Source organism: Urocampus carinirostris, chromosome 5 (genome assembly GCF_059441175.1).
Source record: "Urocampus carinirostris isolate Australia breed hairy pipefish chromosome 5, RoL_Ucar_1.0, whole genome shotgun sequence".
Taxonomy (NCBI): Eukaryota; Metazoa; Chordata; class Actinopteri; order Syngnathiformes; family Syngnathidae; genus Urocampus; species Urocampus carinirostris.
The window spans coordinates 14,719,468-14,740,593 of record NC_142353.1 but is presented as its reverse complement, the minus strand read 5'-3'; the positions used below and the strand labels follow the sequence as shown (position 1 = coordinate 14,740,593).

At 38.7% G+C, this 21,126-nt stretch overlaps 2 protein-coding genes across 4 annotated transcripts in view; one reads left to right on the top strand and one right to left on the bottom strand.

Annotated features, from left to right (window-relative positions):
- The window catches only part of usp30 (ubiquitin specific peptidase 30), a 16,862-nt gene extending 6,944 nt beyond the window's left edge, over positions 1 to 9,918 (bottom strand). Inside the window, exons 1-10 of one of the 3 annotated variants that reach the window (XM_088335884.1) lie at positions 9,686 to 9,918; positions 6,852 to 6,961; positions 3,848 to 3,957; positions 3,595 to 3,768; positions 3,419 to 3,522; positions 3,241 to 3,339; positions 1,791 to 1,836; positions 1,623 to 1,717; positions 172 to 231; positions 15 to 101 (exon numbers count right to left, since the gene is read on the bottom strand). In XM_088335884.1, coding sequence (XP_088192010.1) covers positions 15 to 101; positions 172 to 231; positions 1,623 to 1,717; positions 1,791 to 1,836; positions 3,241 to 3,339; positions 3,419 to 3,522; positions 3,595 to 3,768; positions 3,848 to 3,957; positions 6,852 to 6,961; positions 9,686 to 9,730 — 930 coding nt within the window. In that variant the 5' untranslated portion in view covers positions 9,731 to 9,918. Of the gene's footprint in view, positions 1 to 14; positions 102 to 171; positions 232 to 1,622; positions 1,718 to 1,790; positions 1,837 to 3,240; positions 3,340 to 3,418; positions 3,523 to 3,594; positions 3,769 to 3,847; positions 3,958 to 6,571; positions 6,768 to 6,851; positions 6,962 to 9,685 lie in introns of those variants that run through there. The other 2 variants (XM_088335886.1, XM_088335887.1) reach the window with 2 other exon arrangements.
- Positions 9,713 to 21,126, top strand: part of svopa (SV2 related protein a) — a 17,006-nt gene continuing 5,592 nt past the window's right edge. The window contains exons 1-11 of the mRNA XM_088335883.1: positions 9,713 to 9,867; positions 11,833 to 11,996; positions 12,079 to 12,164; positions 12,266 to 12,364; positions 14,322 to 14,393; positions 16,058 to 16,182; positions 16,252 to 16,315; positions 16,412 to 16,537; positions 20,102 to 20,230; positions 20,347 to 20,420; positions 20,529 to 20,605. Coding sequence (XP_088192009.1) covers positions 9,833 to 9,867; positions 11,833 to 11,996; positions 12,079 to 12,164; positions 12,266 to 12,364; positions 14,322 to 14,393; positions 16,058 to 16,182; positions 16,252 to 16,315; positions 16,412 to 16,537; positions 20,102 to 20,230; positions 20,347 to 20,420; positions 20,529 to 20,605 — 1,051 coding nt within the window. The 5' untranslated portion in view covers positions 9,713 to 9,832. The remainder of the gene's footprint in view (positions 9,868 to 11,832; positions 11,997 to 12,078; positions 12,165 to 12,265; positions 12,365 to 14,321; positions 14,394 to 16,057; positions 16,183 to 16,251; positions 16,316 to 16,411; positions 16,538 to 20,101; positions 20,231 to 20,346; positions 20,421 to 20,528; positions 20,606 to 21,126) is intronic.

Genomic DNA, 21,126 nt, shown 5'->3' with positions numbered 1-21,126 from the left:
CACATTAGATCTACCTGGGTGCAAGTTTTACACTCTACTTCCTTGATTGTTTCCGAGGATATGAAATGCTGTAAACACTGATCCAGGGAGACTGGTCGACCCTAACCACAAATACTCATCACATCAAAGCTACATCTTACATGTAGCTATGTTAGCATGATTTATACTTACCCACTGAGGTAAAGGGATGGATAACGAAAGGCTCTCAAAGGAATCATATCGCACTGGGCTCTAAAAATGAAAAAAAAAAAGGAAGAAAAAGATCTGCTTGAGGATGATGCAAGATGTTAAAAAAATGGTAAAATTTTAGGGCAATCAACCTATTTAATGAATAACTATAACAGGGGTGCACAAACTAAGGCCTGTGAGCCACATTTGGCCTATAAGCTTTTTAATAAGACCCGCCATGTTAAAAAACACACACAAAAATAGTACAATTAATAAAAATGGGTAGATTTGGTGCCACTCCAGCCTCCACTGTCCCCAACATTCAAAACACTGCCAACATATTTTTCTGTACTTTAAATTTTTTTAATCGGGTATTTGTTGAATCTATCAAGATGTTTTAAAAATGTGAGTAAAAATAAAACCCTTCTGTGCTAGCTGTATTGCAGTTTGAGTTAAATTATCAAATTTAGTGCACCAGAAGGGATATACATTATTGCTTTGCTCTTGAAACTCTCAGAATTAAAGCATTTTGTTTACATCAGGAATGTCAAATTAAGTTTAGCTCTGGAGCCAGTACCAGACCTTCTGTTCTCAGCAGACCGGATCAGTAAAAGAATGTAAACTTAGCAATGTTAGCTCACAGTAGCTTCATTATTATGCTTTATTATTCAGCTTACTTTGGTACCCGACCCTACCCATTATCAACAAGGATCAAGCATAACACATTTTTTTCACAAACAATAGAAATATTTTTTTTTTGTTTGGCATTAACAGTTAAGTGAATGCAGTTTTACACTGGAACCCACTCACCACGCTATACAAACTCAAGGGGAGCCATATATAAAAAAAGGAATTTTTGCCTTACCTGTCGTACTGATTTAAAATGAATTAAAAGAAATGTAAAATAAAAGTTGTAGCAGTGCTTGGCCAATAATATTAGACTATATCAGATCATGTTACTGGGCTGGGCAGACTAAATCCTTTACTGCCCTCTAGCGGCTGTATGTTTGACATGCCTGGTTTATATGATCAATTTTATAGATTTAAAAATAAAACATAAAATTCACATCTATAGATTTTATGCATGTATATTCTTAACAAGTGCATGACATCCTATTCCGAAAAGATTTACCACCATTTTTAGTATTTTTTTGTTATATTTTGCCTGAATTAAATATTTACTACTAAGGCCAAAAATGAGTTGCGACTTTTGAAATTGCAGCAACAACATGCGAAAACTTGGATAAACCCTCATTATCCTTTTTCCGCATATAATGTTCAGGTATCAGATTCTATTGAAAAGTACAAAAAATCTGATCAATATTTTTTGGCCAATTTTCTTTAACCCAATGAGGCCCAACAAACCAAAAGTTTGGCCACCCTCTAGTCTTTGACAGAAAAAAATAGAGGTTTTGCAACCGCATATCAAAAGAATCTAAGTCAATGACGCTTACTTGTTGCTGACACCGCTTGCACAACATGTTGCTTGTTAAGCGGCCATGAAAGGGATGCTGAAACTTCCAAGGGCTTGGAATAGGATGAAGAGGTGCTGCAAAAATGGGAGGATAAAAATCTTGTTTATTGTGCACACACTGCCATTTAGGTCTCATTTCTTCTTTTACCTCGACTTCTGCAAGTCCTTGTTGTAACTTCTTGATTAGGAATACTCTAAGAAAAGCAAACATACACCATTTTGACTAATCCGTCCGAAGTGTTTATCGCAGCAAGATTTTCTGTTGTCAAAAGTCACATTGAATGAATTAAAGCTGTGATTTGTTAGCGATTTAACGATAAATGGTTTGGTGTCGATTTTGGCCTCAGCCTATGGTCACATTGTGGTCAATATGTCCCTATGTGACATGAATCGGAATTTTTAGTTTTTAGTTATTTTCATACACAGCCTCGCCATAAGAGCTTAATTAGTTCCAAGATTGTGCTCACAGCTCGAATTGCTTGTGCTGTATTAACAAGGAAGATGATCTGAGGGTGCGGGATGGCGTAATAGTGTGAAGGATGTCGGAGAGGAAGGGAGAGGCAAGGTTATAAATGGCCATGTAGGTGTAGAGCAGGATTTTGTAATCGATTCTATGGTCGATTGGGAGCCAGTGGAGTTGCTGAAGGACAGGGATGATGTGATGACGGGAGAGCGGTTTGGTGATGATGTGTGCAGCTGAGTTATGGATCAGCTGAAGTTTATGCACTTAATGTACACTTAAAATTAATGTTACTATAATTGATCAGGAACACACACATATTTTACACCACGCTATTTTTTTGTGCCTGTTTCAGTTTTCATTCATAATTGTATGTTTTCCTTTCCAGCTGGAATAGCAACGCTATCATTTTCTGCAGGTCTTATATAAGGGTATGTGTACGGCAAAAGAAGAGTATAGTTCGGTAAAGATAGCTGCCACACGAGCAGTTTCCATACATTGTTGATGTTTTTTTTTCAACGAGAGCAGCAACTTTCTCCCACCTAGGCAGCCCCTATCTAATTTTTGTAGTCGCCAACTTCTATGGTTTGCCCTCTTCCTTAGTGTTTTTTTGCAACAGGAATATAACCTCCTTCGAAAATTATTGAAACTAAGCCCTACATAAATCCTTCTGCGTCTTTGTGATCTGTATTTGCTTTGTCACTCACGCAAACACCGCACTCGTGTTTTCCTAATATCATCATTCTCCTCGTTTTCCTCCGATACTTTACCGCTTTCCTTTCCAGATGGTCACAAAAGTCACTAAAAGGAGATGCTTTAAAATGTGATTAATGAGACGCGATCAAAACAAACTTGCTGCAGAATACAGGGACTCAACCGTTATAAACAAGAGCGCGGAACCAGGTGTCTGATGGCGAGAGGCACATGGGCAAATTGGACCGAGCTGTTGGTGGTGAGCGATCAGGAGCTGTGAGTGGTCTCTTGGGTAACCTCTGGGACTGCTCATGAACTGGATTTTCCCTTACACAGAGAGCAAGATTTGTATCTCAAAATAATGTATTGAAATTATTGTGTTTAGAGATGCTCTTAAAAACGCTACCACTGTCAACATACTTTACTTTGGAAAATGTCGGCTTACCTCAAGAGACTGCATGTCGAACAGGTGGACAACCTTTGGCTGGCAGCCCCTCTCCTCCTCGAGAGATGATGTTAGGACATGGAAGAGTTCGTGGGCATCCTGGGGTTGTCGACAAGAATTTGACATATTTTAAAAAATAGAGCAAAAAAACATTCACTTTTAGACACCAAAGACAAACCTGCTCTTCAAATGAGCTTATGTGCCACCGATATAGTCTGAGAACATCAAGTAAGCACCCAGCATCCAGCACATCTTCATCTCCAGGTTCATTACTGGACAGGGCTGTCAACACAGAAACACGGCTTTTCAAGTTGGGTAGACTTTCCTTCTTTGTCTTCCCAATTGCTCATCAACCTTGTAGAAGCTGGAGAAGAGTCTTGGACAACTTGTTTTCTCTGCATGACAGGTTTGCGTTAGAGTTGGAAAACCTTTCTAGCCACTGGATGAAGGATGGGCAGGATGCGAGACCCTGAAGCAAAGAGTTCAGGAAGCAAGTGTTGCCCGAGTTCAGAAGACCAGGAACCATACCTGTAAACAAAATCAACACACCTGATTGATAAAGATGAAAAAAATGATCTGAGACACCACGTATCAATCGAATGCGTACCTCTCTTTCTCTTCCTGCGCTCTGTCATTGGACCCCACAAAACGTACACCCCAGCTGCAATAGCAGCAGCAACACCACCAATGACGACCCAGTTCTTAAGCATTTTTTTTCTAGAGAAGAAAATATAATGAATAATGTTAGATTATATCAAAGCATTGCAGTTTATTTTTAGCTCAGCATTGTGTATGTGTGAAAATGCATAATGTTCACCAGTGTAAGGATGAACACATTACAAAGTAAAGCAATAACCGTACTTTTCTCGGTAAAGAGTACTGTAACGCGTTATCAAGAGAAATTGGGTAACTCAACTGTCATTACAACACAGTGCGTTACTCTACCACTTATTAAAAACATATCATGAATTAAAACATCCTATGATTGCCGATTGTTCCTCCTTTACTCACGATCCAACATACCAATCCTAAAAAGTAGGGGCTACAAAGCACAACTAAATAGTGTATCGGCTAAGTGTTTGTTTGCAAGCTCTTAAGTTTGCACAAACCAAGAAATATGAAGGGTTCATCGCTTTCACAGGTTGGTGTACACGTTTTCTCCTATTTATTTTATTAAAAGGTCTGGGGAGTAACGGAATACATTTAATGGTATTACGTAATTAGGATACAAAATAAAGGAATTCTATCATGTCAGTTACAGAAAAAACATGTAATCAATTTATATTTACATTTAGTTAAAACAAGGAGTACTTTAAAGAATTTAAATACCATTGAAGACTATTAAACAGAACTGTTAAATTCTGTGTTTTAGGTAAAACAAGTTATCTTTTTGTCTGCATTTTATTTCTCCATTAATGTAGCACTCATTTTGTTGAATTGGCGTGAACTTAAAGCTTGGTGGGGCAGAGCAGTTGCACTGCTAGATATGTGTTCAGGGACATTTAGCAAATGAGAATGGTTGTCTTATTTTTGTATTTTAAAGTTGATTGGTATTCAAGATTGGTATACGATCACTGTATTGTTATATTATGAGAATGTTTTAATTAGCCTAGTAAATCTGAATATCGTCAAGAGGTTTGGCATCCCCACCTCAAACAAGTAGAACTTGAACTTGGACACAAGACATCTTTAGTAATTTAGTAATTTTATTTACATTATGCATATTTAGTCTTCTTTAGCATGTTTGGTATTGGAGTAACACAAAAGTAATCACGTTACATTACTGCAATGTTATGGTATTCGGATAACATTACTGTTTACATTTTTTTCAACAGGTAACTAGAAACTGTATTGAACTCTGTTTTAAAAGAACCATCACACCCCAATTTATTATGTGGCTAATTTAAAGCAGGGGGTCGGCTTCAATGTGAGTATTTACAGTAATTTGTAACGAGATTACTTTCACCGTAACACGCTACTTTCGGGAGTCAGTAATCTGGAGGGATAATGAATTCAACTTCTTGCGCCTTAAATCTGAAAAGACCGAAAAGTTAGTTATTGGTCCATCTAAATGCCATGACTTGTTCTCAAAAACTTCTCTGGACATTGACAAATGTAATATCACCCAGAGTGACTCAGTCGAAAATGTAGGTGTCATATTTGACCCTGATATGTCCTTTAAAACGCACATTATGAATATTACTAGAACTGCTTTCTTCCATCATAGCAACATTGCTAAAAATTCGCCCTATGCTGTCTCAGTTGGATTCAGAGATTATAATTCGCGCGTTTGTTACCTCCCATCTCGATTACTGTAATGCACTACTCTCCGGTCTCCCGAAGTCCAAAATCAAGAGCCTTCAGCTGGTACAAAATGCTGCAGCGGGGCTTTTAACTAAGACAAGAAAGTTTGACCACTTTACCCTGATTTTAGCTAACCTGCATTGGGTCACTGTTAAGCTTAAAATGTGATTTTGAGGTTCTGTTGGTAGTGTACAAGATCATGCATGGACTTGCTCCCTTATATCTTTCAGATTTAATTTCCCCCCATGTTCCGGTCCGGAGCCTTTGCTCTGAAAATGCTGGTCTACTAGTGATCCCAAGAGCCAAGTAGAGATCCGCAGGTTCGAGAGCGTTCTCCATTCGGGCCCCGGTGCAGTGGAATGCTCTTGCCCCTGGGATTCGATCTCTTTAAATCCAAGCTTAAAACACACTTCTATTCTAAAGCATATGAATAACCTATATTTTATGTTGACAATATCTGTGTATTATTTGCCCTCATGTAGGTTTTAGATCAGGGGGTGGTGTCATAATAGTCTGTAGTTTGCAATAGTCTTTTGATCTGTGCGGCACCTTTGAGACTCTTTGTCATTAAGGGCTATACAAAGAAACTTGACTTAAATTACTCTTTGAATGAAGTAACTAATTGCCGTTTTTCGATAACGTGCTCCACACTTGTTAATACAGTATTTAAATGTCCTTCCGTGTCGGCCTCAGAAGTCGAAGTAAGGGCGCCAGGAGTCCTCCTTTTGACATTGAATACGATTTTAAGAGATCGTGAGTGATTGCTGATCAATGACAAGCCAATGCTGCACCGAATGCAACTAGTCTTTCGTTCTTGTCATGTCAAGTCTTAATGCACAAAGAAAAACATGTTTGGCTGCAGAAAGAAGTGTATGAGCATTATATGAGCGTTCTAAAATCGACAATTTCCAACGTGAGCGAGCGTCTCCCCCTTTGTTTCCATCTAACTACAAGCTGAACGAAAACAGCATGACAAGGTAAATGCATGTCGTTTGTTATGCTAGTATTAGCACGTGTGCTAACTTACCACAAATGCCTATTTTTTTCCCGGAAAACATTCCTTGGAATTCAGAGAGAGATGCATCAGGTAGAATGTTTACTCAATTGTGATATATCGCACGAGTACGTGTTTCTTTACGTACGACGAGTAACACGGGAATTAAACCGGTCGCCTGCTTACTTGCTTGTCAGGTTTGCTAGCTAAGTGCGACACATGGCGACGTCGTGACCCTTTTTTTCTATTTTGACCGAGTGAAACAAGAAACCATAAGGAGCTTAATGTGGCGTTTGCCAGGAATAATGCTTACCTGACGCTTGGTTCGGCGCCAAGGCACTCTTGGACAAGTTTATCCAGTCTGTCAGTAGGGTCAAGCCAGTCTCCACTCGAAAAGACTGTCAAGCCTTTACTTCTCTGTTGCTGTACATTGCGGTAAAAAGGTCACCCGTGAGCAATGAGAAGTAGTGATGTGTTGCTCGTGAAACGGCTCTATGAGCTGACTCTTGGAAGTGAACGACGAGCGTTTCGAATGGAGCTGGCTCTCTATCGCTACTTCTCTCTACCTCTCTCTTTCTATCAAGTCAAGTCATGTTTATTTGCATAGCCCTTAATCACTAGGAATCTCAAAGGGCTGCACAGACCACAAATTATTGCAAACCAAAGACTATCATGACACCATTCCCTGATCTAAAACCTACCCGAGGGCAAGGAAAAACTCAAAAACCTCGAAAAGGGACCGCACATGAGGTAATCCCACTTCAAGGATGACCAGGCTGGAATGGATCTTGCAATAACAAACAATACACATATATTGTCAACATAAAATATAGGTTATTCAAAAAGTAACAAATGAATACATTAACATACAAAAATGAAAAAGAAAAATAACAAAAACAATTAGAAATAAAAAAGCAATATTGAAAAAATGTGATTTGTCTATCACGTTTTCTTTCTTTCTTTTCTCTTTGTTTGTTTGTTTCTTTTCCTTTTGTTTTTTTTTCTTTCTTTCTTTTCTCTTTGTCTCTTTCTTTCTTTCTTTTCTCTTTGTTTCTTTCTTTCTTTCTTTCTTTCTCACTCTCTTTATTCCTGTCGCTGTCACTTTTTCTCTTTCTCTCACTTTATTCCTATCTCGCTGTCACTTTTCCTCTTTCTCTCTCTCTCACTTTATTCCTATCTCACTGTCACTTTTTCTCTTTTTACTTCTCTTTCCTTCTCCATCTCTCTCCCATTTCCCTTTCTCTCTTTCTTTAACTCTCTCCTTTGTACTATTTCTGTACTATAATTGTTGTAGTATTTCTCTAGTATTCTTGTAATATTCCGAATGTTCTTTGTGGTACTTTCGTAGCTTTCACTAATATTTTCTATAGTACTTTTTTACTACTGTAGTTGTAGTTTTTGTCATGTTTGGCGCCGTCGGTCCTTCACCAACAGGTGGCGAGCCTGCCACATTTTCCAGTCCTCCTGACTTTCCTGCTTCCCCAGGTAATCTTGATTGGGCAATCAGCCACTTCCCCTATAAACACTCAAGCCTCCCACCTCCTTGCTGAACCTTCTTGGACCCGGTTTTGATTCCTGAAGCGTCTCCAGCTTCAAATCGAAAAGCCTTCGCCTTCCTGGTTCCCCCTCGTGGAGTATTGGGGTATTGTTCTATTCTCTTTATTACTTAGCCATGGGCACTGCCTGGCTGTCCTTGCCCAAGACACACCACATGAAATGTTGACTCTACGACCCCTTGATTAAGAGATCCAACTACCTAATTAACCACTGGTAGTCAATCACGTTAACGTCATTGTAGATTGCCAAAATATTTGTAAAGCACTTATAAGCCAATAAATAGACACTTAAATGTGCTGTATAAAAACATCCAGTGTATAATAATATCCCCTCCTCTTTACACAGATGAGTTTTTTTATTTTTTTAAATAAATCATTTACCACAGACCCGTTTGAAATTTTTTTTTGATGTTGAAGTCTGTGGAAAACTACACTGCTACATAAAATACACAACACCAAATTTACTACAAATGAGAAAAGAAATAAGAAAGATGCTGAAAGACTTGTGTTGTTTATTTGGTAAACAAACTTGTTTCCACAAATTACCTTTCTTTTTATTTTACACAGTCAGTCTGTGAGTGAGCTCATTTAGTGTTTTGTTGTTGTTTTATTTTAAATATAATCTTAATAAAACCCCAATGTGTAATATTTGACCACTAGGCGGCAATGTGTTGTTTGGTATGAGGGCCAGTGATACACGGAAGATTGTGGCTGCAGGCTGGCGGAAGAATATGGCACCTATCTACAAAAGGATTCCATGGTGAATAAGAAATATACATTTCTCGAACTATATTTTTTTCTATGAAAATTAAAATTGGTTTCATATTTAATGTGATATTTCCCCCTGTGTTTCAATCAATGTTTCTTATTTACTGGATGAAAGTTTTTTTGTACCACCAGTAGGCACTAAATATCACAAACTGTCCCTTTAAGGCTTTGGTGCTCCTGATCAGTAAGTATCAGGCCTCTGGGAATGAGTTCAGTATGATAAATCGCCACCAAACATTGAGCGCTGAAAAGTTCTTGCTAAGTGTAAGTTTAGTATTCTTGCAATTCAATGCTATTTTGTAAGCAAAGTACACTTTGTGTTTATGGAAAGAATTGTTTGAATATTGGAGGTATGACAAATATATTTTTTAAATAACCAAAGTGAAAGTTCTGCTTGAAATGCACCCTTTTTACAAAAGGCTGTTTTTTTCAAATGATTTCCTAGTTTTTTCAAGAAACTTGGCAATGTTCAAATGTTGTTTACTAAACAATGGTAAAAGCTAGAAGCATACGCGTTTTTGAAACATGAGGGCTCCGGCTTTCATTTGATAGTTCCCGTGCCGAAAGTCACTTTCCGTTGGCCTTCTAAAAATGAGACAAAATGGCAAATATTGGCTGGCACCCGCACTTTTCATTTGAAATAAACTGGCATTGATTGAGTTAATAGGTGCCGAGTTGTGTTTGCACGATTTATTTGTGCTTAATAGGGTGAATTTCAATCATTAAGGGAAGCAATTGGCTGAGGTTGACAGGTATGATATATGACAGGCTAGTTAAACGCAACCTTATACAAAATATATTTGTGCATGTCTTGTTTATTTACTTGGTTGCCATTTATCCTCGTCCTGTCCCGTCTGAGGCTTCTCATTGGTCGTCAGTAGGTCGCTCTCCTCAGTGCTGAAATGGCAGCTCGTCGTGATCATGTAAGCGGCGATGAGGAAATTCGTAGCGTCGGAATATAATCAGCAAAATGGACGATGATCTGTTCCAGTTAAGACAGTTGCCGTGAGTTAAATTGCATTGTTGCGTTTTGTCATTGTCCTTGCGTCTGGTCAGTGTCGCTTGTTTGTGTAGACACAATACAATTAGCTCACGCTGTATCAAAGCGCCAGCGTCATGAATTGCAGACCCGTGTCAACACAAGACGACGTGGAATAGTGCTGGATGAAATAATCAAAATCTGAAAGCATTCTGTAGCCGTGCCATCGCATTTGCTTGTTGTTTAGCTACAGTAGGCCGGGTTTCTCTGATTTAGATAGTAAGGATTAATTTTACTTTAGCAGCCGTTACTCGTTTGTGTCTTTAATCTCACCCACTCGCAAGTGGCTTTACACATGAGATAAAATTGAATTAAACATTTCAGAAGATATGATGCCCAAATTATTAACAGTCGTCGATGCCAATGCCACGTGCAGATATCATTATTTCATCAAACTACATCGTGTCAACACGAAAAATGTTCTTTATAACAAAACATTGTTGAATTTTACCCCGATATTTTCGTTATTATTCAGTTCAATATGGCAATCGACCTTTCCTTAATTTCAGTGTTTTTTTTTTCCATAATGGCCACTAGAGCGCAGCAAATTCTGGTGTCAACTACACTTGATAAAACTCATTCCTTTTATAAAGACTGGTATCTGCTCCAATACCGGTATTAATACTCTAGCCCTCCTTTTTGTATTATTCCTCCCATCATTGCACTACTGTTATGATGCAATATTCTTTAAGTGCATTGTTATCATAACTTAGGCCAGACTCTAAGCACTACTTTGTAAATATGTTTGCCTCTTCATCCTATCTTCTATCTTATTTTTCTCTTCAAAGCCCTAGTGTGTGACATTTGACAACTAGATGGCACTGAGTTGTCTGGTGTGAGCGTGGCCCAATGCCAAAAGCACAGCATGGCGGCTGGATGCCGGACAAACATGGCGGCGACCTAAGTGTGGATTCACCTTTGTAATAGAACTACAAATCACTCGATCTATGATTACTTTTTTTTTTAAATAAAAAATAACATTTGTATGATTGTTGATGTATTCTTGCCTAGTATTCCAATCCTTTTTTTACGGAATTTATTTTTTTGTACTACTAGGAGACATTAAATGTTATATTCTATCCCTTTAAAGTCTTTATTACATGTTTACCGTGTCTAGTCTTGTTGCATACGATGCTTCATAATATTTATATAAATGACAATAAAGACAATTAAATTCAATTAAAATTAACCGAGACTAAATATTTTTACGTTGAGATTTGTGCTTCTCGAAGAATTGCATACATTTGAATCTACATGCGCTGATATAATCAGAATCAAATAATTCAAAAATGTGTTTTTATCTTGTTTGCAGACATCGTAGCTGTTATAAAATAAGGCTGGTACTGCAAAGCTTCTGCAAACAATTATACAACAAATCACAGTTATTGGCGATATACATGTACTGAGCTATGGATTTGTCAATTGTGAAAATGTATGGTGCCTGAAAAAAATATTCTGCACCGCCATATTCCTTCTAGTGACGTCAGGTACAGGTGTCGACAATATTTTTTGTGGAAGTATTTTCCAGTGTAGAATGTGACAAGATCCGTGGTCAAGTAGTAGATGATTGATATGTTTTTTTAATTGTATTATTTATTTTCTGAAGGCTCAGGTTTTTAATGTAGAGTGTATTCGAAATTTGGGACAGAGCCACAAATGCTCAACTCGGGCAATGTTTCCAAATCTAAGACGCAGTATGTAGCACTGAAATGTGTCTGCTGTAATTACAGTGGTTGGATCCCACTTGGACTTTGTCCCACTTATCTACTCACTCCGAGAATGTAAACGAAAATTGCATCTTCCATGGAGTAATTGCACATTTTGTGGCGTTTATCCCAAAGGGCTTCAGATTTAGAACATTGTACTGAAATATTCGCATTTAATGCAGGAAAGGATCTGAATTATTAACATTTATGGTCTTTCATTTCTAGAGTCGTGCGCTTCCGTCACACAGGCGATAGCACACGCTCAGAAGATGATGGCGAAAATAGAGATCCCTTCCCAGCGGTGCAGACGGCAGAACCCAAAGAGATGGAATCAGTGTCCCTTGCAGAAGGAGCTCCTGTCCCTCGGGAGTTTGCCAACCCCACTGACGGTTGTTGTCTTGCCGCATTTTTATCAGTCAAATCATTCATCTTCTTCTCTCTTATGTAAACAAGCTATTAAACTTGTTTTAGACACTTTCATGGTGGAGGATGCGGTTGAGGCCATCGGCTTTGGGACCTTCCAGTGGAAGCTCTCCATCCTCACTGGTCTGTCCTGGGTAAGGAGTGTTTTACTCCACACTTTCTTTAGTTTGTGTGTCCAAGTCGTAATCTACTTTATTTATGCTATTTCCACTTAATACCCGATTATGATATTAAGATGGCAGACGCAATGGAGATGATGATCTTGAGCATCTTAGCTCCACAGCTTCACTGCGAATGGAGACTACCGAGTTTGGAAGTGGCACTTCTTACTTCGGTAAATGGTTTTTCTTTTGATTTGAAATTTGTAGCTATTACCTGGGATTTAAAGTCAAATGAACAGCAGGGTGAATAAAACTTCTTGCAACAAGCCCAGGGCCCGACAGATTGACAGTCCATTGAAAATGTTTAAAATGACGCATCTAGTCTAATGCAGGGGTCACCAACCTTTTTGAAGCTGAGGGCTACTTTTTGTTACTGATTTGCGCAAAGGGCTAACACTTTGATACTCATTTCTAAATGAGTAAACAACTTATGTTATTACAATGTTGTTATTATGGTATTACCAGGTTTACACATTATAATTTAAGTCAACCCCTAAGACATCATGTCAGTTAGAAATCAAAATTATTAGAAAATTGCAATGACTCATCTCTGGTGAGCTAATTTCAGAAACTGTCCGTGGCATACTCATGTGTTCTTAGGGGCTACCTGTTGCCCCAGGCACCACGTTGGAGACACCTGGCCTGGTGAATCTAATTGAGTTTTCTGAAAACTAAACAAATATATTTCAATATGATCAGATAAATAAAGCAATACTTTCCTATTACACACATTGACTTCAGATATGACTTCAGATAAATTTGAGTATTCATTTAACAAAAAACTTCTATGCAACCCAAAATCTAAGAAAAATGTAGCTTTTTAAAAATCATAGTCTGTTATATGTCCGCACTGCATGAAGTAGCTTGCCAATCATATTAAAGGGCCCCCGGGCCTTAATTTTGACATATGTAGGTATTATATCCAAAAACTGATTGTACATTTTAAAAAAACATTTATTTTAGCGCGTCAACAGAGATTTTTTCTATTTACAGTTTTGTATTTGTGAACTGCTCTGGAAAAAGGATCAGTATGTCCAAAAGTAACAACTTTTGCTGTTGCCCAAAATAGAGCGGGAAGTCTTCTAGATCACAGCTCTTAACACATTTGTTTTTATTTACCAACAAATCAAACATCAAGTTGTAGTCTATATGTAATAGAATACGTGTTTTGCAAAGAAAAAATTATTGGCAAAACTTATGTGCCAAAACATTAAATGCATTTTACTCAGAACTACACGTTGGAACGTGATTACATTGATTTTGCTATGACTTTTGACCTACTCCCTCGTATTAAGCTTGGTTTTGGAATTAATCTAATGAATAAATTCAATATACGCAAATATCATTTTTTTAGTTTTCACACAAGTGGACACTTCTACCAAAGCCTGCCAATTTCTTTAAACAGTGAATGGTGTCTTGTCGGGTAAATTAAATTTTTTAAATATTTCTATTCACAAAGATGCACCTCTATGATATTGATTAAAAACCAATTAATACTATTAACTATTGTTTGTTTAGAAACTTTATCAAATGGCAATTGCTAAACAATACACTGTCATTAAGGTACCCTTTGTAAAATGCACATAAGATATAAACTTAAATATACTTTTGAATTTTGTGTTTATGATCCATCTAAATTAACGACCGTTTATTTTTGAGTATCTATAATCACTGACAGAAGGGAGCCCTATAATCCTGCCATTCAGGGCACATACAGATTGGCTTGGGCAAGCCTTTTTACAGCTATAGATCAAAAATAATTTTCAAAAATCTTGCTACCTTGACAAAACTAAATTATTCAACAATGTTATAATATTGTGAGTTTTTTTTCTGTGATTGTTTTGTTTTATCCATCGATGATTTGATAGCATTTTCACGTCACCTGAGGAGCTTCTGTCAGTTGACTTTCTCTGGTGTAGTTTATCCCAAAAAAGTACAGTTCAAATTGTTTCATACCATGCAGTCCTTTGAGACACTTGATGTGCATTCCCCCCATATTGGAAAGATAGAATCCAAGTGCTTGTTTTATACAAATGAAAATCATTTTAAGGGTGTGTTTTTTTACTGCTTGTAGCAAAGATTTTAGGTGACGTTATAGCTTTTGCTGATATAGTTTGTCAATTGACACAGGCGGTGTTTATTGGCATGATGATCAGCTCTTCCCTTTGGGGGAACATATCTGACAAGTACGGAAGAAAGACAGTGAGTACGTTTTCTGTCAGATCAATAACTATCAATGACTTAAAATTCAGTTTGGCAGTATGTCATTCTGTATGACTTACGCTTCATAACTGTGCTTTTCTACTTGTTTTTTTAATCGACATTACCTCAGTGAAATACTATTTCAGCCAATTACCTCCCTAACCAATGGTTTGCTTAGCTTTTTTGAGGTTTTTGGGTACCCATAGCAGCAAAATGTCTGACAATTATGTCAGTTCACTTTAGGTAAGGCTCATGTTATGTAAAATAAATGCTAATCATTGGTTTCATTTGATAAATGAGGGTTGTTATTTTTTTACCACAAAAAGGGGCTAAACAATGCACACTGTCCCTTTAAGATTTTGTTTGGAAGTACAGTACCTCATTCTGAAGGGCTCACGCAGTATTTCTCAAATTTTTCTAATTGACGTTTACCTGGTGAAATATTATTTGGGCCAATTACCCCCCTCACCAATGCTTTACTGAGATTCATTAAGATTGTACGCTATTCCATTTCACTTGTATTAATACTTTAAGAAAACAAAACGAGCTACCAATGGACACATACAGTTTTTTAAAATTATTTTTCAATATTAGTCACCGGTAAGTATATTTTAAAGAAGCAGTGTGTATCATTTGACCACTAAATATAAATGAATATTGTAGTGCAACCGAAAATGAGTGCTAAAAAGCAAGATGAAGAATCCAAACTGAATTGACTCAAAGTGACAAAAGTGCACTATTTTAATTCTCTTTTTTTGCCTAACATGTTTGAGTTATTTGAGTCCCTGAAGCAGCAAGATGTTGGACAAATATGTCAGCTCCCTTTAGGTGAGGCTCATGTATGTAAAATAGATGATAATTTCTCGACCATCGAGTGTTTATAGAATTCCTGTTCATGTGATAGTTCATGCATTTTTGCTTATTACTTACATTTTTTTTTACTGAACAGTTTTATTTCACCACTAGGAGGCGCTAAATAATATACACTGTAAAGTAAAATTCCATAAACAAAACTTAAAATGAACTCAAATTCTCTGACAGCGAAGATATTTGTTTCTCCTTTATGTAATAGTTTGGAAAAAAAAGTATTATTCTAGTTGATTTAATTAATCTTGAAAGGATTACCAGTATATTTATTTTTAAAATCTAAAACAGGAAAAAAGTATCCCTAAAATAAGCAAGATTTTCTGATACCTTGGCTCATTTAGGATTCCTTTACTGTTAAAAATGCTGAATAAATCATAGTAGAATACAAAAGAATATCCTTAAAAGAAGGATATAATGTCAAGGATTTAAAAAAAAAAAAAAAAAAGAATAATCAAAATTTTTTTTTTTTTTTTTTTTTTTTTTTTTTACAAAATGTACTGCCGGTGGATATTCGTTTTATTTTTGAAAGGTCAGGGGAAAAAAGGCAACTGCTATGTTTCTGGATCGATGCTTCTTTTTAAGATGTACAATTTTTTTCTCTATTTTAAGTCCCTTTTTATGTTTCTTCAATTAACCCCAGGGGAACTTAAACCATAATTTGAGAAACAATGTAAAATTATTTACAACCTTTCTTTTCTGGGTGTAGAATAAATCTAAAAACTTGTTTTCTTTCTTTCATATCAAAAAAGATGTTTGCTTTTTTTCCCAAATGCTTATCTTCTATTTCGAATGCAAAGGGTCTGACAATGAGTGTGCTGTGGACCATTTTCTATGGCGTGATGAGTGCTTTTGCACCCGTTTATGGTTGGATCCTCTTTCTACGCGCTCTGGTGGGCTTCGGCATCGGTGGAGCGCCGCAGTCGTGCGTATCTCACATTCTTTTGCACAAGCCTGATGAAGACAATAAACTCTTTTGGTATCTATTTATTAGGGTCACACTGTATTCTGAATTTCTTCCAATGAAGTCCAGAGCAACTTGTATATTGCTCATTGAGGTTTGTACTGTCTATGTCATTGTTTGATGGTTACGACTATCAAGTCAATTTTGATGAATTATGTACAGTCTTTCTACTTTTTGTTTTGGATTGCAGATATTCTGGGCACTGGGCACAGTGTTTGAGGTCCTCCTTGCTATTTTGGTGATGCCCTCTCTGGGCTGGCGCTGGCTTCTCGGCCTCTCCACCATCCCCCTTTTCATCTTTGCCAGCCTATGTTTTGTGAGTACATAATTGACTGCTTTATTTATTGCTTTTATTTGACTACAATGTTTAGTCTTTATATGATAACCTCTGAACACAAGAATTTCAGTGTATGGGTTTTTTTTTTCGGAACGTGATTCGTAGGCTACGAATCACACTTTGAAATGATCAAAAAAAAATCTATATAATATAGTAAAAATGTATAAGTTTACAGGTATACGATCTCTGTGACTCCTCTTTGCGCCCCTCCCTTCCCTTCACACAACACGCACACATGTTTTACGGTGCTCATAATAAACCTACATTTTATTTTTTCAATATATTCTTGTTTGTTTTATTGTTGTACTTTTTATGTTTAATTATTATATTAATTTGTTCTTGGTGATCAGGAAGATTTGTTGTCTAGCAGTAGTCGGCAACCACCAGGCCGCGGATCGTTGGATACCGGCCACACAAAAAGGAAAAATAATTTGCCTTATACTTTGCTTGAACTGTATTTATTCTTGTAGAAACACATTTTGTTCACCCTCAATTTGGGAGGGCCTTTATTTATACTGAGATTTAATGGCATTAGATCACTACTTAATCAATGATTGATCAGATAACAAATATCGCCGACATAATTTGCTCAACATTCAGATTCAGATTCAGATCTACTTTATTGTCATTCTAGTACACGTGTATACAGAACGAAATGTCGATGCATCTGACCCCCACAGTTTCCTTGAATGTACAGATATAAATAATGTTGTATTGTATTTTGGCTACGTATAGTATTTTACCATAGTGCTGATAGTGCAAGAAGAGTAGCTAACCAGATGTGCAAAATGGGCAGTCAGGTTAACAAGTCAGGTACACTGTAACATTAACACTGTAACAATAACGCTGTAATTACAATAGTGCAGAGAGCAATGTGCAAGGAGTGGCAAGCTATAAAAAAAAACTGCCAGTAGTGCAAAAAGTCAGATTAGCAGCCGTTTAGATTTAAGTTAACTATATGTTAGATTGACCATTTAACAGTCTAATGGCCAGGGGGACTAGACTATTGCGGAGCCTGGTGGTCCTGCACCGCACACTGCAGTACCTCTTCCCAGAGGCTAGCAGAGTGAACAGTCCATGATGGGGGTGAGAGGGGTCCCCGGTAATGTTTTTAGCATGGGATAGGCAGTGCTTCTGGCCAATGTCCTGAATGGAGGGAAGTGTAGTCCCGATTATTTTCTCTGCTGTCCTCGTTACCCTCCTCACACTACCCCAGTCGGTAGCGCTGCAGCCTCCACACCACACAGAGATACAGCTGGTCAGGATACTCTCTATGGTGCCCCTGTAGAATGTAATGAGGGTGGGTGGGGGCAGGTGGGCTCTCCTCATCCTCCGCAGGAAGTACAGGCGCTGCTGTGCCCTCTTAACCAGTGATGCAGTGTTCACGGACCAGGTGAGTTTGTTTGTAATGTGCACCCCTAGGAACTTGATACTGCTGACAACCTCCACAGCCTTGTTGTTGATGCAAAGTGGGGCATGGTTGGGCTGGTTTTTCCTAAAGTCGACAATGATCTCTTTAGTTTTGTCGACATTCAGGACCAGGCTGTTGTCCCTGCACCAGCCCACCAACTGCTCCACCTCCTCTCTGTAGGCCAGGTCGTTGTCATCCCTGATGAGGCCCACCACTGTTGTGTCGTCAGCATACTTCACGATGTGGTTTGTGGTGGACCTAGGGACGCAGTCGTGTGTCATCAAGGTGAACAGCAAGGGGCTTAGGACGCAGCCTTGGGGGGAGCCCGTGCTGAGGTAGATGACATCTGAACTGTTCTGACCTATCCGCACTGATTGGGGTCTGTCACAGAGGAAGTCCAGCAGCCAGTTCCGCAGGGGGGTGTTGAAACCCAGGAGTCTCATTTTGTCTACCAGATGTTGTGGGATGATGGTGTTGAATGCTGAACTGAAGTCCAGGAACAGCATCCGCACATGGGTGTTCTTCTCCTCTAGATGTGTCAGGCTCAGGTGAAGCGCAGAGGAGATGGCATCCCTGGTGGAGCGGTTTGTCCTGTAGGCAAACTGAAAGGGGTCGAATGAGGAGGGGAGACTGGAGGTGATGTGCTCTTTAACCAGTCTCTCAAAGCACTTCATTATGATAGGAGTCAGTGCAACGGGCCGGTAATCGTTGAGTGATAAGATCTGGGGTTTCTTTGGCACTGGGATGATGTTGGCAAATTTGAAGCATGATGGTACTTTGGCTTGGTCTAGCGAGGTGTTGAAAATGTCTGTTAGTACACAAGCCAGCTGATCGGCGCACTCCCTAAGTACCCGCCCCGGAATGTTGTCCGGTCCTGGAGCCTTCCTTGTGTTGACCCTTCTCAGGGTCTTCCTCACGTCAGATGAGTCCAGGTGGAGTGCTCTTTCGTCCTGATTTGGAACCGCTTTCGCTGCAGGGGTGCTGTTTTGTGCCTCGAACCTTCCAAAGAATTTGTTGAGGTCATTCAGAAAGTCCATGCTAGTGTTCTGCACTGGGGCGGTGGTTGGCTTGTAACTGGTGATGGCCTGAATGCCTTTCCACATATCCCTGGTGTTGGTTGTACATTGGATGTAACAAGAAATGATTCAGGATTGCGGCGATGTGAGCACCTAATCCTAACCACTAGGCCAATAGGATTGTTGATGACAAAGAAAAAGGCATTCGATTTTATTTCAGCACCACAGTATCTTTTCTCACAGTGCCACGTTGTGCAACGTTGAAACAAAGCATCAAAACAAGGTACAATGTGCTATTGTGAGTAAAAATAGTGTCATGATGAGATCATATTTAATGCCTTTTTCTATTTAATTTAGATCCCAAGAGGTACAAGGATTAAACAATGGATTTGGGCTTATATTCGTTATCATTATTGTTGTTATCACCAATGTTAATATTGGCCGGGCCGCAAGAATGTAGTCAGACAATTACCTGGCCCATGGTAGGGAAAAGTAATTTCAAGTAATGTTTATTTGTATAGCCCTTAATCACAAGGAGTCTCGAAGGGCTGCACAGACCACTGATTATTGCAAACCACAGACTATTATTACTACATCCCCTGATATAAAACCTACATGAGGCGAAGGAAAAACTCAAAAATCTCAACATGAGGAAAATGAAGAACCCTTAAGAAGGGACTGCACATGAGGTAACCCCTCCTTCCAGGATGACCAGACTGCAATGGAAGTTGCATTAACGAACAACAACAAAAAAATTCAAATATTTAAGTAAAGTAAAATATAAAATAAAATAAAAATTATGACCAAGTCTGCAATGGGTGAGGAATTAACAAACAATGTTTTACAGCTATTTAGGATTCACTTGTAGGCTTTTGGGAGGACGGGAGCGGACCAATTAATGATTAATGTTTTCATATTGGAAAAATTTGAAGGTATTGGTACGATCCTGGAACGGATTAAGCCCGTGAGAAGAGTTACCACTGTACTGCGTTTTGACTATTGTTGATTAAGTGGCCTTTATAAGTGGAAATGCAACCTGGGGCTTATCCTTGTTCATCATCTTAACACAGCGCATATTAGTTGAAAACTTATGAGTCTCTTTCAATATGGTTACAGTGGCTCCCTGAGAGCGCTCGATACGATGTGTTGACGGGCAATGAAGAAAAAGCTCTGGCGACTTTGAAGCGGATTGCCATGGAAAATGGAGTGCCCATGCCGCTAGGAAAACTCATCGCAGCCAAACAAGTAAATCAATTTCTACGGAGCGTAACGCTCACAATCTGATTCGGATAACTGCAATTTGTTTCATCACCTGTGATTACTGTCAGTCTCTTGATTTTTTGTTTTGTGTTATTTATTAGGAGGAACGTGGGAAGATTCGTGACTTGTTCTCTACACATTTTCGCTGGACAACCGTCCTTTTGTGGTTTATTTGGTACTAAATGGAGGAAAATTCTTTTGGGCGGGACAGGGATATGAATTGAATGTTACTACTTTAGACACATAAAATGAATTGTCTGATATTTGTGTTTCTTGTCCTCAGGTTTGCAAACGCTTTTTCTTATTATGGCCTTGTGTTGCTCACCACAGAGCTTTTTCAAGAGGGTGGTGCTTGTGGAAGTGAGTTATCTCCTTGCTTTTTGTTATGTACTGTATTTCCTTTATTTTATATTTTCAGTCATGTTGCAAGAAACATCTAATCACAGAATGAACAAATTACCTAAAAAGAAAGAAAATTGGGATGACATGTTGAAGCCAGGGGCAGCACGGCGGCGCAGTGGTTAGCGCATGTGCAGCACAGTTCATGTCTTGGGAACCTCCTCCGTGGGTTCAAATCCAGCTCCAGACTTCCTGTGCGGAGTTTGTATGTTCTCCCCGTGCTTGCGTGGGTTTCCTCCGGGCACTCCGGTTTCCTCCCACATTCCAAAAACATGCATTTCAGGTGAATTGGCCGGTCCAAATTGTCCCTAGGTGTGAATGAGCGAGTGAGTTGTCTGTCCCTGTGTGCCCTGCGATTGGCTGGCAACCAGTTCGGGGTGTCCCCTGCCCACTGCCCGATGATTGCTGGGATGGGCTCCAGCACCCCCGCGACCCTACTGAGGATAAGCGGTGCAGCTGATGAGATGAGATGTTGAAGCCAA